Source organism: Myodes glareolus, chromosome 1, assembly GCF_982192425.1.
Source record: "Myodes glareolus chromosome 1, mMyoGla1.1, whole genome shotgun sequence".
Classification (NCBI taxonomy): domain Eukaryota; kingdom Metazoa; phylum Chordata; class Mammalia; order Rodentia; family Cricetidae; genus Myodes; species Myodes glareolus.
The window spans coordinates 124,245,377-124,271,675 of record NC_142026.1 but is presented as its reverse complement, the minus strand read 5'-3'; the positions used below and the strand labels follow the sequence as shown (position 1 = coordinate 124,271,675).

The 26,299-nt window shown below is 38.3% G+C and overlaps 1 protein-coding gene across 8 annotated transcripts in view; it reads right to left on the bottom strand.

Moving 5' to 3' along the window:
- Nucleotides 1–26,299, bottom strand: part of Stxbp5 (syntaxin binding protein 5) — a 140,103-nt gene that overhangs the window by 50,568 nt on the left and 63,236 nt on the right. For all 8 annotated transcript variants that reach the window (XM_048425477.3, XM_085688506.2, XM_048425482.3 and 5 more), the window contains exons 9-14: nucleotides 24,796–24,874; nucleotides 13,168–13,322; nucleotides 12,036–12,108; nucleotides 6,808–6,955; nucleotides 6,522–6,589; nucleotides 6,212–6,252 (exon numbers count right to left, since the gene is read on the bottom strand). In XM_048425477.3, the coding sequence (XP_048281434.1) occupies nucleotides 6,212–6,252; nucleotides 6,522–6,589; nucleotides 6,808–6,955; nucleotides 12,036–12,108; nucleotides 13,168–13,322; nucleotides 24,796–24,874 (564 nt within the window). The remainder of the gene's footprint in view (nucleotides 1–6,211; nucleotides 6,253–6,521; nucleotides 6,590–6,807; nucleotides 6,956–12,035; nucleotides 12,109–13,167; nucleotides 13,323–24,795; nucleotides 24,875–26,299) is intronic.

The window sequence follows — 26,299 nt, the reverse complement described above, 5'->3', positions numbered from 1 at the left end:
CTCCTTCACAAGGCAGCAAACCTACTGTAACAGGAACCCAGAAAACTAACTTAGCTGAAACACACCACAAAGACTTAAAAATAGCAATCATGATAAGCTCAAGTACATTAAAGAGGAATGGAATGAATGCCCTAGTGAAGACTGACAGTATAAACAGACAATTGATGAGACAATGGAAACAGTTCAAGACATGAAAGTAGAATTTAACAAAGAAATCAGAAGACTAAAGAAAATGCAAACTGGAATCAAACTCAGGAAGTCAAACAAAAATTTCACCTACAGCTTAGAAGACATGGAATAAGAGAATTTCAGGTCTTGAAGACAAGGTAGAACTGGGTAGTTCAGTTAAAAAAAATTTAAATAAAAAAAAAATCATGAACAGACCATCCAGGTAATCTGGAACACCATGCAAAGACCAATCTACAAATTACTGGGATAATGATGGGAGAAGATATCCAGGTCAAAGACTCAGAAAGTATTATTTAACAAATTCATAGAAGCCAAGTTACCCAGTTTAAAGAAAGAGATGCCTACAAGTTAAAGAAGCACAATTAATACAAGATAGACAGTGCCAGAAAAGAAATTCCACATAACACATAATAACAAAATAATAAATGTACAGAACAAAGAAAGAATATTAAAAATTTTAAGGGAAAAAAAGCAAGTAACATAAAGACAGGCACATGGAAATAACACCTGACTCTCAAGGAAGACTCTGAGAACCAGAAAGGCCTGGGAAGATTTTGTATAAGCTTTGAAAGGCTACAGATGCCAGACTAGACTAGCAGACCCACCCAAACTACCATTAGACTACCATACCAACCCAAACTACCATTAGACTACCATACCAACCCAAACTACCATTAGACTACCAGACCCACCCAAACTACCATTAGACTACCAGACCCATCCAAACTACCATTAGACTACCATACCAACCCAAACTACCATTAGACTACCATACCAACCCAAACTACCATTAGACTACCAGACCCACCCAAACTACCATTAGACTACCAGACCCAACCAAACTACCATTAGACTACCAGACCCACCCAAACTACCATTAGACTACCAGACCCAACCAAACTACCATTCACAATTGATGAAGAAAAACAATCTCACGATAAAAGCAATTTAAGCAATTGCTGCTCATCAATCCAGCGCTACACAAGCACTACAAAACAACTTCAGTCTGAAGAGGATTACTGTACCTAAGAGGACACAAGGAATAAACAGTTCTAGAGTAATTAATCCAAAGAGGGGCAAAAAACACTGATACCACCGCAACAAAGTATCAGGAACGTACAGATATGTCACCAATAATTCTCAATATTAGTGGTCTCGATTCCCAATGAAAAGACACCAACTAGCAGACGGGATTAGAAACATGATCCATCTTTTTGATGCATTCGAGAGATATACCTCACTATCAAGGACAGAAATCTACTCAAGGTAAAAGGACAGAAAAGGTATTCCCAGAAAATGTACTTAAAAAGCAAGCTGGTAAAGCCATTTTAAGATCTGACAAAATATGATTTCCAAAAAAAATCAGAAGAGCTAGGGAAGGACACTACATATGCATTAAAGGAAAAACTCACTTAGAACTATTGCAAGCCTAAACACTTACACACCACACACAAGTTCAGAAGCACCACTGTAGCTAACAATCACATGCTGACCCTCATAAAGAGATAGCAGATGACTTCAACATCCTACTCTTGGCAACAGATGGGGCAAAAATTAAGTAGGGAAACGCTGGAGCTAACTGTTGTCAGAAATCAGCTGGACTTAACAGACACCTTCAGAATATTTCTTTCAAGCACTAAAGAATCCACTTTCTTCTCAGCAGCCCACGGACATTTCTCCAAAACTGCCCACATGTTAGGATACAAAGCAAGTCTTAGGAGACACAGGAAAACTGAAATAGCACTTGCATCCTCCTTGAACACCATGGATCACAGCTGCACAGTAACAACAAAAGAAGCGGCAGGGAGTATACAAACCCATGGAAATTCAACACTTTATTACTGAATGAAAACTGGGGAAAGAAAGAAATCAAGTAGGAAACTGAAAACATTTTATAACTGAATGAATGTTAAAACACAGCACACCCAAGCTCATGGGCCAACGACGCTCGTTCTAAGAAAAACGTTCATAACACTAAGACAGCACTAAGCACCGTACCAACAATCGGCAGAAACTGCATGTTAATAACTTATTTATGACACACTTGAAAGTTCTAAAAAAAACAATAAGAAGAAATTGTACTCAGATGAAAAGAAATAAATTATCAAACAAGGGGCGAATTCAATGAACAAGAAACAAACAAACCCAATACAAAGAATCAAGGAAACAAAGATCTGGATCTTTGAGAAAACTGACAAACTTATAGCCAAACAAAACAAAAGACACAGAAAGATGATCCAAATTAATAAAATTAGATATCAAAATGGAGGAACTACTGATGAAATTTGGAGAACCTTAAGGACATAAGTTAAAAATCTCTTCTCCGGGGCTGGAGATATGGCTCAGAGGTTAAGAGCATTGCCTGCTCTTCCAAAGGTCCTGAGTTCAATTCCCAACAACCACATGGTGGCTCACAACCATCTGTAATGGGGTCTGGTGCCCTCTTCTGGTCTGCAGGCATACACACACACAGCGTATTGTATATATAATAAATAAATGAATATTTAAAAAAAAATCTCTTCTCCATCAACCTAAAATACCTTAAAGAAATTGATGAATTTCTAGATACATATGATCCACTAAAAATAAAATAAAATAAATGATTTATACAGATCCATAATCCATAGAGAATGAAGCAGTATTAAAAGATTCTCAACCAAAAAAGTCTGGGCACAGATAGATTCAGTTCAGTATTCTAATGACCTTCAAAGAGGAGCTAATGCCATTACTATTCAGATTATTCCACTAGATAGAACCTGAAGAAATACTTCCCCGTTTATTTTACAAAGCCATTATTACTCTCATACCAAAACCATATAAAGACCCAACAATAGAAGAAAAGACCAACACCCCTTTCAAACACATATTCAAAAAATTTCAATAAAATACATCGAAGCTGGGAAAAGAAAGAAAAAAATACAAGAACACATCAAAAAACCATTATCCACCATGAACAAACTGGCTTCATTCCAGAGATGCAGGGATGGCTCAGCAAGATTAACATGTAATCCATCACATAAACAAGACTAGAAGACAAAACCACACAATCATTTTATTGGATGTAAATAAGTTCTTTGACAAAACCTTTCATGATAAAAGTTCTGGAGAGACTCAGGATAAAGGAACAAGCCTCAACACAATAAAGTCAATTTACATCAAGCCTATAGCTAACATCATCCTAGATGGAGAAAAACTCAAAGCAATTATGCTAAAATCAGAAACAAGACAAGGATATTCTTTTCATAGCTATCCAATATAATCCTCGAAGTCTTGCTGGCAGTAAGACACCTGAAGGAGAGCATCAAAGAGATGCACGCAGAAAAGGAAAAGGAAAGCCATCTTTACTTGCTGTTTTATACACAACAGACTCTAAAGACCCCACCAGGAAACTTCTATAAACACTTTCAACACAGTATCAGGATACAAAATTCACACACACACACACACACACACACACACACACACACACACAAGCTTTCCTTTACACAAATGACAGCCAGAGAAAGAAATCAGGGAGACAGTACCTTTCACAATCATCTCAAAACAAACAAACAAACAAAACCCGAAACAAAACAAAACAAAACTAAAACCTTGGGATAGCTCTAACCAAACAAGTAAAAGACTTGAATAACAAAAAGTGTAAGATACTGGAGAATAAAGTTGAAGACAATATCAGAATATGGAAAGACCTCCCATGCTCATGGGTCAGGAAGATTAATATTTTGAAAATGGCTACCATACCAAAAGCTATTTAGATTCAATGCAATTCCCATCAAAATTCACACACAATTTTTCACAGATATTGGAATAAATAAATAAACAGACAAAAACCTCAAAAAACCACAAACAAGAAAACTTCAATTTCATGGAGAAACATAAAAAGCCCAGGATAACTAAAATAATTCTACTTTGTTGATTGTTGTTGTTGGATTTTTCAAACAGAGTCTCTCTATATAGTCCTAGCTATTCTGGAACTCACTCTGTAAACCGGGCTGGTCTTTAACTCAAGAGATGTACCTGCCTCTGCTTCTGGAAAGCTGTAACTCAAGACATGGGTGACCACTGCCGGAATTAAAATAATTTGGAATAATAAGAGAACTGCTAGGTATCACCACAAGTGATTTCACACTTTATAGTGAAGCTAAAGTAATAAAAACAGCATGATATTGGCATAAAAATCAGACATGTTGACAAGAAATAGAATTAAAGATTAAGATATAAGTCCACATGCCTACAGATACTAGAGCGTTTACAAAGAAGTTGAAGTAGCACACTGGAGAAAAGACAGCAACTTCAACAAATGGTGCTGGTCAAAGTACATAATTACATGTAGAAGAATGAAAATAGATCACTATCTATTATCCAGCACAAAACTCAACTCCCACAGAAGGTAGGCAGTTATTAAGGGGCAAGGATGGGAGGAGAAGAATTTCCAAGGAGGAAAAAATATCACCGAGCTACAAACCCTGTGACCCCCGGCGACTGCCTGCAAAGCACACTGGTGCAATAGCGGCACAAAGCGCTGGAAAGGAATCAACCACTTTTTCTTATAAAGCCTACATGATGACACAGAGCCCATGCCCGACACCGCTAAAGTGGTCAAGAACCTGAGACTGGCTAGGACATGGGCCTAGGGGAAGAGATACTACTGTTCTTCTGGTAAGGTGACACAGGAAGAAAGTGACTCATAACGACACACTATTCCATCCATAGGCCAGTGCTGTACCCACCTCTGATCAGAGACGCTTCTTCCTGCATTAGATGGTAATTAACAAAGAGACCCACAATTGGACGATGTGTAGAGTGAAAGACTTTGGCACTTAGCCCCGAAGGTGGGGGCTGTCTCAAATCTCTCCTCTCAAGGCTTAAGGTACTGATGCACACATGAACTCACAGAGGCTGTGACAGCAAACAAGAACTGCACAGGCTCAAACAAGACAAAAGCCCAGCATGGAGAAGGGAAGCAGACACAAAATCCAGCCCTCACCAAGAAGTTATTCCCAACTACTGCATGCTGGGAAAGAGAAAATCAGTATTCTCCGGTCGTGACACGTCAACCACGTTCCAGGGTAGACCCTGGAGCATTTGACCAATATAAAATGACTCCATTTTGTGTGTGTGTGTGGGGGGGTGTTTTTTGTTTTGTTTTGGTATTTTGTTTTTATTTTATTACTTTCTAAAATTTTGGAGAGGGGGCATGAAGTTAGATGCATTGGGAGGCAGGAAGGATCTGGGCAGAGCAGAGGTAGGGTAAAGAATCTAACCAAAATATAATATGAAAAAATCCATCAAATCTTTAAAAACCAAATATAATGGCTAATTATCATGTTACGAAAAAGGCCTATATTTACCTAAATCGTATTTTCATTTCTCTATCTATTTTTCAGTATATTATATATTCAGACATTTCCACCACCACAAAGGATTTAGATAGTCTGAAGAAAAACTCCAAAAGGAAATTGGAGCAAAATCTTTACTGTAAAATATGGAGAACATACTTTATTCCCTGAAATGGTATTCTCTATATAAACTTTCTCCCAAAAGGCACTAGTATTGTCAAACATTCCTACAAAGCACCAGCTCTCCTGAGTTAGGTGATTTCCATAAATGCTTGCTATAAATGATCTCCAGTCTCTAAAGGCGTCTCTTCCCTCTTTGCTACTATCTAATCACAAGGTCAGTTCATAAAGACAATATAATCTTTTGTGACAGTAGTTTAGAACTGGATAGAAGTATTTTCTAATTTGAAATATATTTTCATATCTATTTTTGACTTCTAAAGAGAAGTTCTGAAGATATTTGAAGAGATTGGAACACTGTTGAGAATTATTATTTGGCCTACTAATAACATTAACATATCTGGATTCTTCAAAATTCTCAACTCACATATTTGACAATCCAATATTGAGCTGATAATCTAGTACTTTCAAGTCTAATGCTGTTTGTACAATTATTTAAATCAACATGTATAAGGGCGAAGGCAATGAAACATGACCAACAGTTAAATATTCAAAGCACTTACTTGCAGAAGCATCCCAGAACTTAACTGACCCATCAGCATGCCTAGGATCAAGAAAGGAGAGAAAATGTGATGAAAAAGGAAAATAACAACACAGAAAAGCAGTTACATTGTTACTTGTCAGTACACTCATTCACAAGAATGAGTAAAGGTGGAAACTGCTGGAAGTCAGCACATGTCACCAAGAACTTGCTTCTCATTATACTGTAACACTGGGGGAAGCTTTACTTACCGAATGAGTTAAAATTCAAACTGTCCTAAGAAGCATATTAGCAATTAGTGACTTAATTGGCAAAAATATACTTTCACTTACCCTGTAATAATTATTTCTGGGTAACTCTGAGCACCCAAGCCCCAATTACCTCCATTGATGGGCCATTCCTATAAAAAAAAAATTGGAAATTGACTTCAAAATATATATTCTATATAGTAGATATGTAGCATGCAATGTATAGGTATATTACATAGATATGAACATAGTACACATAATTTACTCCTAAAAATGATATCCCAAAAAGCTAACAGTATTCCCAATACCTCAAGGTGAGAAATTTAAAATAATACTATGTTACATTAAACAGCGAACTCAGGTTTGGTACCTTTTTGCTGTAGCCTTGACGTTTCTGTCTAGCTCCAACAGAATAAAGTGCAGGAATGAGGTCCACAGGACAATCAGCAAAATATTCACAACATGTAACAGGGGACTCGTGTATGCTCAAAGGGTAGGGATTCTCAAATATAGGGTATCTTTAACAATAGGAATAGGAAAAAAAAAACATTAACACATTGTAATCTGTGACAATGTAACACAACCATGAAGACATTACTACACATTCTGTTAAGATTACACTGATTTACATTATATAAGTATGAAAAAAACATTTAAGAGCTTTATTACAGAAGATGCTTTTTTATCACCAATAAACAGAAAGACAATGGTTGTACTATATATCACTACTACACACAAAACTGTACACTACATATGCATTTGTCTTATGTGCTTCTTACACCTTACTATGATACATTTTCCTGAAAAAAAAAAAAGGCTTAATGTGTCAGCTAGGCAGTAGCTGAGGCAGAACTTAAACTGCTGAGAAATCAACAGACCACCTGCATCACGGATCAAACACCTCCCCTTCTGCCCTACACCTCACATAAATTTCAATTCTCTTTTTTCTCCATCAGTGTGATACCTCTTCCAATATCAGACCCAGAATGCTATTTTGTTTTAAACATAAATGTAGCTTTCTGAACTGAGAGAGTAACCGGCAGAGCATGTCTCTGGGTCTATCTGAGGGCATCTCCAGAGAGGACTAATTAAAGGTGGAAGACTCACTCTGACGAGTTACAGCCATCTCATGAGGCTGGTCCCCACCAGGCGGATGGAGAAGGGGAACCTGCGGGCACCAGCACACTTCCCTGCTCTCTGGCAGTAGGGAGCTTGTGAGCCTAACAACTCTGCTTAGGACTTCCTTCCTGCAAAGGTAAAGTGCTGCCCCCACCCACAGCAATGTACGCCCACAGCAATGCTGCTTCCATCATGAAGTTAAAGTAAAATTCTGTCTAGACACATAGTAATGTGCCTAATAATAAAAGCACAGTAATGTCGCTTAGAATGTGATTAGTTACTTTAAAATATCTGGAAAAACCTAGGTACTTGCTGAGATACTTAAAAAGTAAAAAATGAGTAGTCGGTATATATTAGATTTATTAATTTACCTACTGCTAATAATACAAAATAAGTGATATTTCAGGGGAAAAACCTTTATAAGCTATAAAATGAGCCCAATTATCTCCACCTTTCCCCCCAAACAGAAGATGATACAGACACACAAGAAGAGTAGTGATAAAAGTTAGCTTTTTTCTCTTCATCATAAACTTTTCTGTTAACTCCAAGGACCTAATATGTCACATATTTAACTGACAGTTCTGCAAAAATAGAGCATCTTATGTCATGTGATTTGAGTAATTTTTTTCTTGACCTAATTATATCTCAGTACAGAGCACATGCAACAAATTCCACTATCAAAACAACTTACCTAATAGATGAAAATGAAGAAAAGTACATTAATAACATTTTTCTAGAACTGACAAACAGAATTATTTTTCAAATGGTCTGGTATTTTTAAAAAACAAAATAAAACTTACAAATAATTGCTATAAGTAACAGATAACTACTCTGAATTGCAGCAGTATTTTCTTAAAAAAATCACCAGGTAAACAGCACCACTGCCACACATTAGGTTACCAGCCTCAGTACTGTCCACATCTCCAGATGTCTCTACTTGGGAGGCTGTCTGGAGCACTGTGGATGTTTGAAGTATATTTGTGTTTTATCCACTAGATGCCAGTAGCATTCCACCTAATAAAATGTCTATCTGACACAGTCAAATAGTCCCCGGGGGCAAAACCCCCTTCGCCCAAGGGTGACTGTGAATAACGGATGCAAACTCCAAGGAAGCTATGCTCAATGATTATTTTTCAGGAGAAAATAATAAAGTGGTTGCATTCATAGCACAGAGAATATCACTGTATATCACAGTGTATGAATATAGCAAATATTGGAATTTGTGACAAAGAGCTGAGATGGGGTCTAGGAATTTACAGACCAGACAGACATATCTGTAGTTTAGCAAAGTCATAAAGCACATGGTAAAAATTGTGTGGATTCTAAAGACAGTGAAACAAGCAAAGAGTCCCAGCTGCCAGAAACTGTGTAGAAGATATGAAACATAAGGTGTGTTAAAAATCAAGCTGTTGCATTATTCATAATAGCCAGAACCTGGAAACAACCTAGATGTCCCTCACCAAAAGAATGGATAAAGAAAATGTTGTACATTTATACAATGGAGTACTACAAAGTGTTAAAAAAAACAATGACATCTAGAAATTTGCAGGCAAATGGATGGAACTAGGAAAAAAAAATCCCAAGTGAGATACCCCAGACCCAGAAATACAAATCTGGTATATTCTCATTCATAAGTGGATATTAGATGTAAAGAAGAAGATAGCCAGGCTACAAACCACAACCCCTGAGAAGGCAGTAACAAGGACACTAAGAGAAACATGCATAGATGCCCCTAGGAGGGGAAATAGGTAACGTCTCCTGATTAAATTGGGCATGCTGGGTAGGGGTGCGAGTAAAAGGGAGTGAGGAGGCGAACATGAGGAAATGGGATGGAGGAACAGAGGGAGAGCAAGGAAAAAGATCTCTTGATAGAGGAGCCACTATAGGGTTAGGGAGAAATCTGATTCTAGGGAAACTCCCAGGAATCCACAAGGATGACCCCAGCTAAGACTCCAAGCAATAGTGGAGAGGGTGTCTGAACTAGCCTTCTCCTGTAATCAGATTGATGACCACACTAATTGTCATCTAGAACCTTCATCTAGTAACTGATGGAAGCAGATGCAGAGATCCACAGCTAAGCACTGGGCCGAGTCCAGCGGAAGAGAGGGAGGAGGGATTATATGAACAAAGGGTCAAGATCATGATGGGGAAACCCACAGAGACAGTTGACCTGCGCTGGTAGTGCTCACTGACTCTGCACTGACAGCTGGGGACCTTACATAGGACCTAACTAGGCCCTCTGAATGTGGGTGACAGGTGTGTGGCTTGGGCAGTCTGTGGGGCCACTGGCAGTGGGACCAGGATTTATCCCCAGTGCATGAACTGGTTTTCTGAAGTCCATTCTCTAAGAAGGGATACCTTGCTCAGTGTAGATACAGGGGAAGGGGTTTGGTCTTGTGTCAATATGCCAGACTTTGTAGACTCCCCATGGGGGGGCCTTGTCCTTTCTGAGGAGTGGATGGGGGGTTGTGTTGGAGGAAGGTGGAGGAGAGCAGCGGGGCGGGGGGGGGGGGTTGTGGTTGGTATATAAAATGAAAAAAACTTCTAAATAAAAAATATAAAAAAAAAAATCAAGTAGCTGGCCAGTCAGTGGTGGTACACACCTTCAATCCCACTACTAGGGAGGCAGGTAGATGTCTGTAAGTTCAAAGCCAGCCTGGTCTGTTAGAGCGAGTTCCAGGACATGCTCCAAAGCTACACAGAAAAGCCCTGTCTCTAAAATATGTAAGTTGCTATCCCATAAATTAAGGCCATTATGGGGAGACGGAAGAGAGCAGGTGAGAAACATCACCACATGTTTTTATATCAGCAGGTAGAGAAGGTGAAACAACAATAACAAACGATAGTTTAAATTAGAGTAATAAGGGTCATGGCGTAGGTTACAGGTAAGCCGACGGGGCCTGCACAAGATATCACAACAGACTGAACAGAGGGACAAGACTACAGACTTCATCAGAGGGAAACTGAGATGGCCCATTTTGGACAGGCTTGTTGTGTATGGCTTTAGCATGAAGCTGAAATGTAAGAAATTCTAGAAACTTTGAGTTAAGTATCACCCCCTCCCCCCAGAGACGCTGACCATGAAGAAGCTGAACTGGTGCCTACACAGAGCCCTCACCCCCCTGTGCTAACACCTTTGGTACGGGAAAGTACTCTGCAGGCTACCAAAGGGAAAACACAGACAGCAATCAGCCACAAGTCCTCCAGCCTATAAACCACAAGAGGGCAGCGGTGGCAAAGGGGACGGGAATAACCAATCAGCATCTGATTGGACTGAAGGCCCACTGCAAAAAGTGGGACTCATACTCGGTGCTCAGACCACATAGCCCAAATAATGCTAGTCTAAAAAAAAGTAGCAATGAAATTATTCTTAGTGACATTCTTATGTATTCATAGATGAGTGCCTTGCTCAGCCATCATCAGAGAAGCTTCCTCCTGAAGCAGGAGGAACAAACACAGAGACCCACAGCCACACATTATGCAGAAAATGAGAGCTCACCCAGCCCTAAATGGGTTGTCTTCACCAGGCCCTTCCCCTCAGGTCTCAGGGAACCCCATGGAAGAAGAGGCAGAAAGTGGTCAAGAGCCCGAGGGAAGGCAGGACACCAAGGAAACAAGGCCCTCTACATCAGTATGGCTGATGCACACACGGTGGTGCAGGCACACACGGCGGTGCAGGCACACAAGGCTTGCACTGCTCGACACCACACGAGGTCCTGGAGCTGCGAGGGAAATGAACACAGGTGCCCACCACTAACTTAGAAGCCATCACCAGTTATGAAAACCTAAAATGAGCCGATGGCCAGCGGAAAACAAGCTCATCAGAATCTCTGACTCATAATGACGTGTTGGGGTTTTCCTTTTTGGTCTTTGTTTTATACTATTGTTCGTGTCTACTAATTTTAACTTATTTTATTTGTATATTTTTTTCTCTTTTTACCCAGCAAGTCCTTTGCGAATAAACTATGGCTCTCAGTTATTGTTCTTTATGGAATTCTTGAGTGCTTGAATAAGTGGGTCTCTTTATTCTGCCTTCTCCCGGGTTCTTATCCTTCTGTTTGTTTTGTCCAATTCCAATGTGCTAGATTTTGTTTTATCTTATTATATCTTATTATTTCCCTTAAAAGACTGTTTATTTTTTAATGAGAGACAGAAAGGGGGAGGATCTGGATGGGAGGGGAAGAGGGGAGAAAGTGAGAAGCAGAGGGAGGGGAAACTGTACTCAGGATATATTAACACAGGGGGAAAATCTATTTTAATATAAGGAAAATAAGAAACAAAAATCTATTAGATTCATTATAATAAATATCTTTAAGATTGTAGAAATGTGGATCTAGAGCACTGAAAAGAGATCATGTATGTAAATATAAAGTTTTCAAAGGAATGTAATAGCTAATGACATGCTAATAGATCCTATAAGTTTTACCCCCACCCCGACATACACACATAGTAATGGAATTGCTCACCCAGTGTTCTTACCCATTTTGTGCAAGGTCTATCAGTACTAAATCCTTTTCCAGAAGAACAACCACAGCATATGGTTCTTGAAAATCTGGAATATGAAAGCAATGAATGACTGGTTGGTTGCTTTACAGACACAAGAGGGCAGCCGCAGATAACGGGCGCCTCTGGCTTCTTTTTCTTGTTCTAATTTCTGAGTGTTTAGCATTCTGATGAGCCCAGGATAGTTCATACAATTTATATGTCTTGGATGAGATACATGTACAAAATAATCCATTCAAAATTCTTACATATATGAGTAAGACAAGAACATCAAAGAAACTTCTGTGACATTACTTATTTCAGGGATGTAGCAAAGACATCAAAACCACAATTTAATCCTGATCAATCACCATTGTCTCTCAGATAAACTGATAGAGTGCCGTTATTTTTTTCAAATGTTAATATGTGTCTCTTAGTCACTACAAAATGCATTCATTACATTTTCAAACTTCAGAGAGCTCCAAATGAAATGAAAAGATGCACATATGAGTTCATTCTCTGCGCTCACTTGTCTATGCTTCAGCGCCCCTAACTGCCTGACCAGTACCAGCCTAGATGCCGACATGAAGGACCCTTTTAAAAATGACTAACATTCGATCTGGTAAATTGAAGAAGGCGGTTACTCTGAATGGTTGGGCTGGCTGGCCTAAACCTATCAGATGAAGGCCTTAAAGGCAAAGACAGCTTTCCTTTGAAGACATACTTCTGGGTGAGGTTTAAACCCACAATTCCCCTCCGAGGTTCCCGAACCATGACTTGAACTCACTCTGCAATTTTTAGACTGTTATTCCCGCACCCCCCTCCCCAGTCCTTCATATACACACACAAACCTATATTGTCTCCATTTCTCTGGAAAATATCGCTAAAAGGATGCACAACTGCATCACAAAATTTAAAATACTTAATATGGGCAGTGTCTACCTTAGGAAGGTACTTAATATTAATGTACAATACAGAAGGGATAAAGTATATTGAAAAAAAGAGCTGAAATAAAATCGGCCATATTATGACAGAAGGAAATCTTCCCTTAAAGCATCAGGACATTAGTATATGGAAACTACTTAAGACAGCATATGTCTTATTAATATTTATGAAGAGAGAGTCTTACCGTTTGGGTATGGTGTTTCACAGAGAGTGAGAAAGTCAACAATGGAATAATCCATTTCCAGCACAGCCGTGCTCTTCCCGTGCATCACGGTTAAGCAAGGCCTTCTCCCCACAGTGTCATACGACAAGCCCCCCGACAAAACAATGAAAGGCTCCCTGGAGACAGAAACAACATGGATTACAAATGTTAGAGTGGATACCACTTTTTCTGCTGTGTCATACAGCTATTCAGTGACAGTATCATCTAAAAAATTTATATAGCACATAATGGAAAAATTCTATGTGGAATTTTTAATGTGATTAAGGTCAAACCTAGTTTGCTGAAGATTAAACTAGAATAAAAATGAGCATGATCCACATGTGACTCCTTGACCTCCTCCTGGTCCTCATTTTGTTTCCTATGGACAGTTGCCATAAAGCTTTCTCTAAACTTCGGTGCAGTTTCTACCTTAGTCCTAAAAGGCTTCTCAACAAATGCTCCCCAGAAAGCTTTATGGCTTCAGATAGCTGCGGTACATAACACACTGCCCTTTCAAGGATGCATCAAGAATTGGACTAGCTACAAACCACTCAACAACCGGGGAAAAAGTCACTCAAAAAATTTTCCTATAGGCCTTAATGTTTCCTAGCACAGCCTTGAGGGCTGCTGCTTGCCTATTTAATACTTATGCTCCCAGAACCACAACACAGGACACCTATCCTCACTCCCCATACTGGTCATGATGAAAACTATGGGTATATTTCTTTATCTTTGCCTCAGCTTCATATTCGTTTGTATGAAGTTATTTAATGTGCGACAGGCAAATCATCCAAAATCATCTACGTGATTTTTAAAAATCTCTTCATTTATACATCAAATTTTTTCAAGAATATTTGATTTTCAATGAAAGGTGTGCGTGTGGGAATGCAGGCATGAGCGCAGGCCCCCGAGGAGGCCACAACAGAAAGCCACATTCCCCGGAGCTGGAGTGACAGGCGGTGCTGAGCTCCTTGATGTGGGTGACGGGAACCAACCCTGTGCTCTCTAAACAGCATGCTCATCTGGATCCCCAGCCCCTCAAATGCCATGTTTCAGTTTTAAAGAAAAACGTTTACATTAAGGCTAGAATATTTATTCTTCATGGTGGCACCCTACTTTCTTCATATTTGTGGGATTTCTAAGTCTTGACATCTACCAGAAGCAGCATGTGATGACACACAGTGGTAACAGGGTCAGGTCTGGAGCTCAAGCACCGCCATTTACCTCTCTGCAGGCAGATCCAGGACACAGAGACAACCTACTTCTCTGACAGTTCTGTAACCAAGAAGTTCCTGGTGCACAGAACTCTAAGTAAGAGCTACCCATTATAACTGCTGATGTCAGCACATCATTACGATTGTCCACTGTGATATTTCCCTTTTGGGACATGTACCAAAATACATACACAAATAATAAAAAAGTAAAAAATTTAAATTATTTTATATTAAGCAAGAATAAATTTCACTTGAGATTTAGTTAGTTAGATAAGCAGTTAGTTAGATACCTTATAAGTAAATATAAGTATTGAGGCAAATAATGAATTTTTTCTTACTTATGTACCTATTTAAAGTATAGAAAATGTGGGGGAATGAAAAATATATGTGTATGTATGTGTGTGTATGTTCCTATATACGATAATATTGTAAAAACATACCCTCATGCATCCTATCTTCCTGTTGCTTTATTTTCCTATAGTTTTTATGATTTAAAATGAATTTATTTTGCTAATGGTCTGTTCCATCAAAATACAGCTTCCATTAAGCCTTTTTAACTATGTTGTTCATTGCTCTATCTACAACAGTGTCTTCAACAGTGCCCACGACACTAGAAAAATGTTATACTGTCCATCAAATGAATTAATAAACAACACATATCCTTCATGAGCATGTTTTACTTATTATTTATATTTATCATTAATATGATTTAGATAATATTATTTTTCTGGATAAATTCCAAAACTCAAATTTCAAAGATTCATCTGGAGTAAACCACGCTCCAACAGACACTGCTTCCAACCCTAACCACTGCACGGTTACAGTCGTGCTCAGCAGATACGATCTAATTTTCTTGTACTTCTTTTCACATAAAATGAATAAAATCAAATTTATCTTTATTTTTCTCACTGCTACTTTGCCTATCCTATAACTTACAACTAAATTGAAAATAGTTAAAAAGATCACTGGTTAATAACTATTACTTAAATGTCTACAGAGTGGGATCCCTGGGTGGTTTTATAAGTGTTATTCAAGGCTGTTAGGTAGGTATTTATTTACATGCAACCAATTTCAAAAAACAAACAAACAATGATATCAGCACGGGCACTATGAGCAGAGGACATCACAATGTCTACAGCTACCCATGAAGTCCAACGAGCTATGCGATCAGTTCACAGCCTTAACTAACATTATGGCAATTTGTTGGGACTATCCTCATGAGACAAGTAATTTTTTTTGTTCTGTGGCTTTGCAAGATCTATTTCTTTCCTGAAGGCAGAAGGAAAAGAATGGTGTGAATCAAAAAAAAAAAAAAAAAGTTGAAGGGAATGCCGACTGACTCATCACTAAGTCCTTTTCTATTTCTCTGTAAACGTGCTAAACCTAACAGCAACACCTTTTCATGTCACATGTTGTTCTATTTGTAGTGTGGCTACGACAAAACTCACAGTAAGTTCATTATACCCAAAGATTGAGAGAAAATATTAACACTTTACCAGGATAAATTAGTCAAATACAATGACAAGTTTCAAAGATTTAACTCTACATACCAAAATCTGTAAAATTTCAGAGTTGTACCGGGCATTTGAACTTCTAAAAGGTCTAATGAGCTACATTATTTATAGGTGACATATGAATTATGGAGGTGAAGAAGATTTGATCTTTTTCTTAAACGAAAAAGCTAGACTTTCTGATGTTATGTGGAGTCCTAGAGGTGACATAATTTTATTCTATGACTTTAAGAAGAATGTTAGCTCAGTCTCTAAATGGCATCAGATGTCAACCAGACCCTAATTTAGACGCTCCCTAGGTCCCTTTGCAAATCTTCTAATTTGTTTAAGAAACTAAGCCCATCATTTGGTGCACATGCTTTCTTAATTTTATGAACCTCTCCAACCCAGTCTTGAGGTAGCTTTAGGGTAAGCTGTGTTCCCACCAGAAGCTGTCCTCACCAGATGAACCAAATTTAGGCGTCCATAAAGACCTACTGCAGTTCCATGATACCATCTATTCATTGATTCGAACATTTTTGAGTATTTGTGTTTGGGGGATAAACTAGTGCTCTCACATCCAGTCTAGCCACACAGTTCCCATTCTGAAGAAATCAATGAAGTGGAGAGGTGGGCTGGCTGAAGCAGTCAGGCCAAGTCATTAAGGTGGTGACAGATGAAGTGAGGCCAGCTGTTCAGAGTAGTTAGTTTGGTGGGGAGAAGAAGGTACATACACCCTGTTTATCAAAAATGACCAATGGAGACTGGGAGATGCCTCAGAAGTTAAGGACACTGGCTGCCCTTCTAGAGGACTTGGGTTCAGTTCCTAACAGCCGCATGGCAATTTAAAACCAGCTGTAACTCCAGTTCCAGGAGATTCACAAGGTTCACTTACATACATCCAGGTGAACCACTCACACACAAATAAAAGAAAAACAAATAGGGAAACTGCAAAGATCAGGAGACAGTTTAGTCTGAGGAAACAAAGGGCCATAACAACAGTCAAGGTGTTCATTGTAATGGGATGCAGGGTTTTGAATCCTGCAAACACTGTGCACTCTGGTAGTGTCTATGGAATTAGCCACCACCTTTCCAAGTCACAATTCCTCGGGTTGTGGCCTTCATATAATATTTGAAAGGCTAGTCACTTTATTTGTTTAAGTCCTGTTTTAAACAGCTCAGCCAATATTTCTACTGCCCAAAAGTTTTTCTTTACTCATCCACACAACAGGCAGTCTCCTCTGGCACATTCCTAAGAACCTTCCTCACACCTCTTTCTACCTTTACTAGCATTAGTTGTCCGAGTTTATCTATTTTCCTTCTGTAATCATTGATATTAGAGATCCTGCCCTAGGTCACAAATACACATATAAATTTAAAATGGTGTTGTGAAAGGCATTTTGACTATGACTAAAGGATAACCTTACTTTGACAGTAACCCCAGTGAGCTGCGGGAGCTCCTTCTGCTCCTTCAGCCAATAGCCGCTAAGATACCAGCCCATCTGGGCGTGGTCTCTTTCTCTCTTTAAAAAAGCAGCGGCTGTCCTCCACTCTCTCTCTGGCTTCCGGCTCCACTTCCGGCTCCTAGACTCCTTTCATGAGTGCGCAGAGGGGCTGTTGTCTGGGACGGTAATCTGTAAGTTTTTTCCCCTTTGAATAAATAATCATTCTATTAATCATAATTCCAAACTGGTGTGGGATTGTTTGTGACTTACGCCTTCATTTGGCACCCAACGTGGGGCTCAAACCCACGACCCTGAGATAAGGAGTCTCATGCTCTACCGACTGAGCTCTCATTACTGGCCTGAGGCATGACTCCTTGGACACATACACCACCGTGGAGAAGGCACATGACACAGAAGCCTCAAGACCAACACTCACACTAAAGCTGCAGAAACTCAAATAATGAGAGTCAAGCAGCACATGACTCTTTGCCTTAAAACATACTAAAGAAGAACATAAACACTGACTGTCAATGATCTCCTGCTTCTTACTGTCAGCGTCTCCACACCTCCTTGCTGCTCTCTGACCCTGCTAATTCCTTTACTATGGTCCCAACTTGCTCTGATTTCAGACAGCCTGCCAGGATTAATCATCTAGCCACTACTGAATAAATATTTAAGAATAGTTTACTTAAATTATAAACTATTAAAAGTAACTAAAGATAAAAGTAAATAAGCAATCATCAAATTATCAGTATAAACTATAAACTGTTACAGATAACTTTTATTTAATTATAAGCTACTAAAGATAACTTTAACTATACACATAATGTAAGGCAGAGCTGCCTGCTATGCTCCCACAGTCCAGCTACTTGATGTCCTACTACAGCAGAACTACAGATGTCCTACTAGGCTTCAGTGGAAACACTAGAGGATGGGCCCACAATAGTATTCCTAACTATATTATTCATTATCAGACATGAAATGCTACATCGTCAATTTTGTCATTGCCCACATTACTAATTACATGTATTGCTAATCTTTGAAATCCTCAATGCTTGATTTCAAATGAAAAGCAGTTTTACTTCAGAGAGAACAAAACAGTCTCTAGTGCAAATTATTAATATTTAACCTGGATGGTCTGATGGAAATATATGCCCTGATATTCTGCATCAAAAAAGTTATATTTAAATTGATTTTGCTGATTATATGACAATAGTAAATAGATTTGTGAATAAATATGAACTACATCTTTGATAAGTGACCACAGTCACATCCATTCTTCCTTTTAGAAGTGACATTTACTCTGTATTAGTGTAGACTGTAAATAATAAGGTTTGGTTTGCTTAAGACAGGTACTCAAGAGAATTTTCTGAGTCCCAGCAGACTCTGAATATAAATTCTGAACAACGTTGAAACTGTTAACACTTCACAGATTTTCCGACAACTAAATGTGTATTACAAAGAGATGAATGGAGGTAGAAGATTATGGTTTCAAAGTGGTATCTTTGGTCTTCAAACCAACAAAGGCAAACTTGTGCCTGTTAATTTTGGTTGTCAACTTGATAGGACTTAAAATCACCTCTGGGTGATAACATCTTAAGATAAATCTCTGGGTGTGGCTGGAAGGGTGTTTGCAGTGAGACTTAACTGTGACAGGAAGCTCATCTTGCCTGTGGCTGGCACCTTTCTATAGGTGCTGGCCCTGGAGTGGGAAAAAGCGTGGCCTGCGTACGAAGTATTTGTTTTGTGTTGTTTTGTTGGAGAGACACATCATACAAAAATCTCCACGGTACTTAAGAAAGAATGCCTTCTCTATGTCTGTATTTCTGCTACACTCTGACTCTTTTCAGAAATCTTCATTTTTATACTTTGCAGTTTCAATAGCCCTTTCTTTTCTCCACTATTTGCATTTTAATTACCATGAGAATCTCCAGTTCCATGCATTCTCCTGACATTGTCATAATTTCATTCTTTATGAGCAAATATAATTGTTATATATAAATTGCACATTTTCACTCATCTGTTGATAGACCTCTAGGCAGATTCCATAATTTAGCTATCGTGAGCTCTAGTGATAAACACAGGTGCACAATTATGTTAAATAAACACACTATTATATTCTGAATACTCTTCCCCCCACGTTCTTTTATTTATATATTTATTTATCTGGTTTTCCAAGACAGGGTTTCTCTGTAGCTTTGGAGTCTGTCCTGATCCACTTGTCTCTGCCTCCCGAGGGCTGGGATTAAAGGTGTGCACCACCACAGCCTGTTCCCTCCCTCTCTTTATCACCCTCTCTTCTAGCTATCTAAGCCCCTTTCCTAGATGCCTGGTTTTGTCCCCATTTTGTGACTCATTTTGTTTAACCATGTGTGTGAGCACTGGATTGACGGATTGACCTTTAGTGGGGCAACTACTGGGTACACAGCCGAAGGCAACGACCTACCTCCCTGTATCTATCAGTAATAAACAGTTTAGTGATGAGACACAGAGGCCCCTTTACCCTTCCTCCATACATGCTTAGCTGACAGCCGATTTACTCTTATGCAGACATACAGGCATTCACAGGCTACGTGTTCATGACTCCAATGTCTATGTCTTGCCAGGAGACAGGGATTCACTGTGTAGTCCAACCAATCAGAAACTCGGTATGCAGAAAAGAATGGCCTTGGGTTTGCAGTGATTTTCCTGTCTCTATTGTCCAAGTTATAGAAGTATAAGTATATACCTAGTGCAAGTTATCTCTATGGCATATCGATTTATCATTCTTTGGATATATTTCCCAAAGTGGTATATACTTGAGTATTTGGTATTGATTTCCAAATATATAGTGTTTATATATAGAATAATAGTATATTCTAGTGATATAAGTCTACATCCACATTACGCATACAAGGGACCTTTACCCACATCCCTGTCAGTATCTGTTGTTATAAGTATTTTAGTAATAGCTATTTTGACCGGGGCAAGATGGAGTCTCAAAACAGTTTCAATTATATTTCTCTGATGACTAAAAATGGTGAACATTTTTTTTCAGTAAATATTGTTTATTTATGTTTCTTCTTCTGAGAAGTATGTACTCAATTCCAATGCTCACTTTTGATTGAATGACATGGATTTTCAATATTTTATTAAAATTGTATTTATCTATGTTGTGTGTCCATCTATCCATGTATGTGTTTGAGCATATGTTCTATGGCGTGCATGGGGAGTCAGAGAACAACTGGGGAGAGTTAGCTTTCTCCTTCTACCACGTGGGTCTTGGGAACTGAACTCAGCTCATCAAAGTTAGTACCAGTGCTTTAAATGGCTGAGCCTTAAACTGATGAGGTTTGAATGGCCTGGAATTGCTATTTCTTGACCCCTTCCTGTTCCCTCTACTCCTCCTTTTTCTTATTTCAAAGATTCTATTTCTCCTTTGTACTTTGAAGTTAGTGTCTCATGTGCAAAACCAGTGTTTGGGAACTGGATTCAAAGGGCTCCAAGCTGACAGGGAGTCATTGTTTCTGTATGTGCTCCTTTTTCTAAATTCAAACAACATCTGATCCATTTTAGTACTGGTTAACTGTACCTCCGTAGTTTACTAAGTGTCCATTTTGGTAAAACTTTAACCAATAAATTTTCCAAAGGAATTAAGAATGGTTTGTAAATTAAGAGTTAATATCTGATACCAATTTTAACAGCAAGTAAAAACAAACAGATAAAGAGGTAAGTTTTAAAGTGTGCAACTGTGAGGGACATGGAAAATGCAGCTCTTGAATTTGCTAGAGGGAGACCTGGGGAAAGACCCAATCTTGGGCAAATATTTTATAACTAGTATATGAAATATTCTAATGTCAAAAAAGCAATCAATCTAGAAGATAGCTTTCTAGTCATATATCAGAAAATAAAGTCACAGACTCCCTCTCAAAAAATGAGGAATTAAAAAGAGCATCAAGAGGTCTGATGTGACTCCAGGAGAGGTCACACTGCAACCATAAAGCTTCCAAATTAGTAAGCAGAGTAACTGGATCTGAAAAAAGTGACAATTCACGGCTTCCATTACTTATCCTAATTCAGAGGCTTCCTGTATTTCTCTTACCATGACCCATGCTAAGAAGGGCAGTTTTCTTCATGATTCAGTACATAAACGCACAATGTGAACCAAAGTATCACAAATTAATGTTGACCCCTAAAGGCACACACTCTATTACTTCCTTTACCAATTAAAAACTGATGGTCACAACCAAGACAATTACTTTCATAGCTCACCATTATCTGATGCCTAAAAATATGTTTTAATCACTGCAGCCAATCAGTGTTTCTCAGCTGAGGTGATCATCAGCTTAGGGACAAATATTAGTTCCCTTGTTCATCTATTTTGGGCAAAATGAAAAACTGCATTCTGGATATTTGTCAGAAGTATTAAATATTACTTGGAGCCAGTATTAAGTGAGGTATAAGACAGTATTAAGTGAAGAGCATGCTAGAACATTCTTACATTTTTTGCTAACAGTTTTATGAGGCGGCCCTTATTAAGGGTCCCACTTTAAAGATAATGAAACAGGCACAGACAGATAGCTGGTACCCCAATTGAGCAACGAGAGCAGCAGAGGCAGGATGCAGACCTAAGTGGTCTTTTCATGTACACCCCACACCCCTGTGCTGATGATGGATATGTATTCACCACAGAACTCTCCACCTCTCTTTTTCTCAAAGAAATAACTTCAGTGGGTCTCATTAGCATTTGACTCCTGGCTTTTTAAAGATTCTTTTTGGGGGGCGGGGAAGTGTGTGTATGTATCTGTGTCTGTGTGCAGGCCAAAAGATGGTGTCAGAGCCCTTGGACATTATGAACCAGCAGCACTTATTACACATGACTCCTGGGTACCAAACCAAAGTCCTCTCTGTAAGAGCTGTAGGTGCTCTTAACTGCTCAGCTATCTTTCTAGTCCCTTGCTCTTGCTTTTAATAAATTAAATAAATTATTTCTTAATTTGTACTATCACTAAGTTCATTTCATCAAAAGAAGAATCCATGCTTTCTAGATTTCACAGCAATATCAAGATTCCATACATAGCTACACTTTATATATACCTACCTATACCTATATACCCATACCTATCCATATTCATACCCCAAATCTTTACATTCAGCAACACTAAGCTAGGATCTGGACAAACAGACAGAGGCTGGGGATGCATCTCAGCAACAGAGAACTTACTTGGTATGCATAAGGCTCTAGCTTCTGTCCCTAACACAGGGCTGCAGGATAGGTGGGGCTGTAAACTGAGATAGCTGTGTTTGCTGCCTCATGTTTCAATGATATCTAATACTTAAGGATACAAGCATTCAATAAGTAACTTTGTTACTAATGGCATGTGTAAGTCCTAGAATGGAAACGTGCATCTCTCAAGAGCATATTTCTGGAGACCCTAAGTCAGCCTAAAAAGAGAAACACGCTGAGCTAGAGGGAAGGGAGAAGACTTCTAGGTGAAGAGAAGAACATGAACAGGCCCCCTGCATGTGTGATGACAGCTCTCTCGACAGCCTCACAGTCTGCCAACAGGAAATGAGACTGCACACTTGCTATGACAGCACCAAATGATGCTGCTCCAGGCGGACAGGGGTGGGGTCTTACACTAGCTAATAGAAGACAAAAGTTGTGGAGCACAGCAAAACAAAAACTTCCTTGATTTATCCAATTTCCTATCCAGGGTAAAAAAAAAAAAAGAAATTTAAAAAGACAGTTAAAACATGATCCGACTGTTAGTATTAGATAATTTAAATAATTGCCTACATCTTTTTAAAATTTTCCTTTCAAATCTGTGACAGGAAAGCAGAGCTGCCATCTTGAGTAAGGGGACTGAAGCAGCGGCACTGTCATGAGAACTAGCAGGTGTGGGCACAGAGGGCGTGGCCTGGGTTTGTTCCTTGGTCTGCAACATTTAAAGAACTCACTTTATGATGCACTTAAATACAGACTGTTTCCTTTGTTTGTTTTCTGCTACCGTTGCTTTTGCAATTCCTTTTTTTTTTTTTTGCTAGTTTAATTCTTTTGTAACAGGACAAACGTGACAAATGATGATCAACTGAGGGTTTCCTAAGGCAAAAGGGTGCATGTGTGTACATGAGCAGCTCACTAAATTCATCAGTCACCTATGGGACATGTATGTAAAAACGAGAACATCCAAGCAAAAAGAAAACAGATAACTCTGTACCAAAGATTATACAGTGAGGGCCAAGGCAAATAAACAATGTTTTGCCTCTTGGAATTCATTCAACTTATTATCTGTTTCTGCATCAATTCCAGCAATGCATGCCTACTAGATCTCACAGCAAGGTAGGAATGATGAAAAAAAAAAAAAACAGCAATCTTTTCTTCTTTTTCAAAAAAAAAAAAAAAAACCAGGGCCTTTTGTAAAGCTGAGTCAGAAGGTCAGGTTGAAAGGTAAAGAGGGCAGTTCTCACACCTTGTTCATAATCTGGAATATGTAAATGGGTCAGTAGCATCAGAATTTCCTGCAGATTGAATCAAAACTAATTTCTGGACCTCAATACACAGTTTTCTGATTCAATTTGAGAACTCTGCACTTTACTATATAGATTCCCATTCTTTAGTAAAGACAACTAATAATAACTAGAATAGAAATTTGTAAACAAAAAGACCCTCTTCCTGGGCTGGAGAGATGGCGCAGAGGTTAAGAGCACTCTGGCTCTTAACCTTTCAGAGGTTCTGAGTTCAATTCCCAGCAACCACATAGTAGCTCACAACCATCTATAATGATATCTGGTGCCCTCTTTTGGTGTATAGGCACACATGCAGGCAGAAAACTGTACTGTATACATAAATAAATAAATCTTAAAAAAAGCCCCTTTCTTTGTAAATTAAAGATACAGAATTTCCATAGAAACACTTTAAGAGATTTTTCTATGTATATTAGGTATATACATTCAGTAGAGCTTTTGATATATAAAATTAAGACATTCAGATTTTATGAACCATCTAATTCATATAACTATTCATATGAGCATCAGTATTGTAATATAATTAATAATCTTTTTAAAGTAGTAAGTTGCATTCATTTCTGTAACTCAAATATTATGAAATTTAATTTCTGAATATATGACTTTTAGTTGACACATGTAGGGTAGATTATATTTTAATTAGTTCCTTTCATCACCTTTTCAACACTGTTCACACTAGCAAATAAACATTACTGTTTCCAAGTACCAACAGAATAGATTAATTATGTTTGGGATGAAATAATTTACTTTACAAGAGGTAGAAATCAACTGCTAAAGCCAGAAGAGCCTCAGGTAATTTTTCTAATTATGTGTTTTATTAAATTATGAAAGCATAGAAATTAAAACAGGGTAGACTACTCTAAAGTAGGACTTCAAAATTCACTCTGCAGCTTCCAGTGCTATTTGTATCATCTGTAACAAAGAACGCCGCACGCGGCACAGAAGGGATCTTACCCAGATCTAGTCGTTTTGAACTCCACCTTGAGGATAGGCTTGCATGGCTCTGGTTTCTTCCCATCCTTTAGCTGTTTTCCTAAAATATATTGTCCTGCATTACATTCTACATTACTCTAAGTTATTACATTGACAATTTACAAAGGGAAAATAAAATATATTAAAATACCCTTTTAGACAAAATAACTGTTAGCTTCATATATGAATAGCTAATAAGATAAAAATGAAATATAATGAAACTCACCAATAAATGTTTTAAAATAATTTTGAAAGAAATATTTAGTATGAAATAAAACATTTTATAATCATGACATCAAATTATTATGTGAAATACTGTCAAAAAGGCAAATAAATTGAATAACCTAATGTTTATGTGATTAATCCTAGCAAGAGAACTTGGTAGTCTTCCCAAATGTTAACTGTGGCTACTAGATAAGTAATGTAGAATTTCAACTCGCCTAGTGAACAAACATTTTAAAATAGCACAATTTGAAAAATAATAAATCTCTATCACATTTTCACCAAAGCACCATGGCCTGCAAAATTAAATTCCTAATAAATTTATTGACATTTCTTCTAAAGAAAAATGATTATAAACCAACCTATTGTAATAAATATTTTTCATTTAAAAATATTGCTATTTATTATCTAATTTTAGAGGTCCATGACAGAAACAGAAAAGGAACACATCTACCCTCCCTTTTTTAAAAAAGAAAGATTAGTCCTCTCAGTGTCATTACATTTCTCCTGACAAACCATGGAAGTTGGAAACAGTCTTGAGGACCCTGAGAAACACTGCCCCAGCACTCTCTAGGTCCTCTTACAACCTGAGCTCGGTGCCCGAGTCCCCATCACATTCTGTACTTCATGTGTGTTCCTTCCTTTGCCATTGTTCAGCGTGAGAGAAAGAGAGAAAGGGGGAGGGATTCTGCTAGGGTTTTTTTTTTTTAACAAAAAAGCAATAAATATAAAATGGAAACAAGAAAGAATATTTAACAAACAGTGCTGGCATAACTGGATATCAACACATAGAAGAATGAAAATAGATCCGTATCTATCACCATGCACAAAATTTATGTTCAAATGAATCAAAGACGTCAACATAAAGCCAGCCACACTGAACCTTATGGAAGAGAAAGTGGGAAGTACACTTGAACGCATTGGCACAGGAGACTACTTCCTATATATAACCCCAGAGGCACAGACACTGAGAGAAACAATTAATAAATGGGACCTCCTGAAACTGAAAAGCTTCTGTAAAGCAAAGGACACGGTCAACAAGACAAAATGACAGCCTACAGAATGGGAAAAGATCTTCACTAACCCCACATCAGACAGAGGTCTGATCTCCAAAATATACAAAGAACTCAAGAAAATGGTCACCAAAAAAACACATAATCTAATAAAAAAAAATGAAGTACAGACCTAAACAGAGAACTCTCAACAGAGGAATCTAAAATGTCTGAGAGACACTTAAGGAAATGTTCAACATCCTTAGTCATCA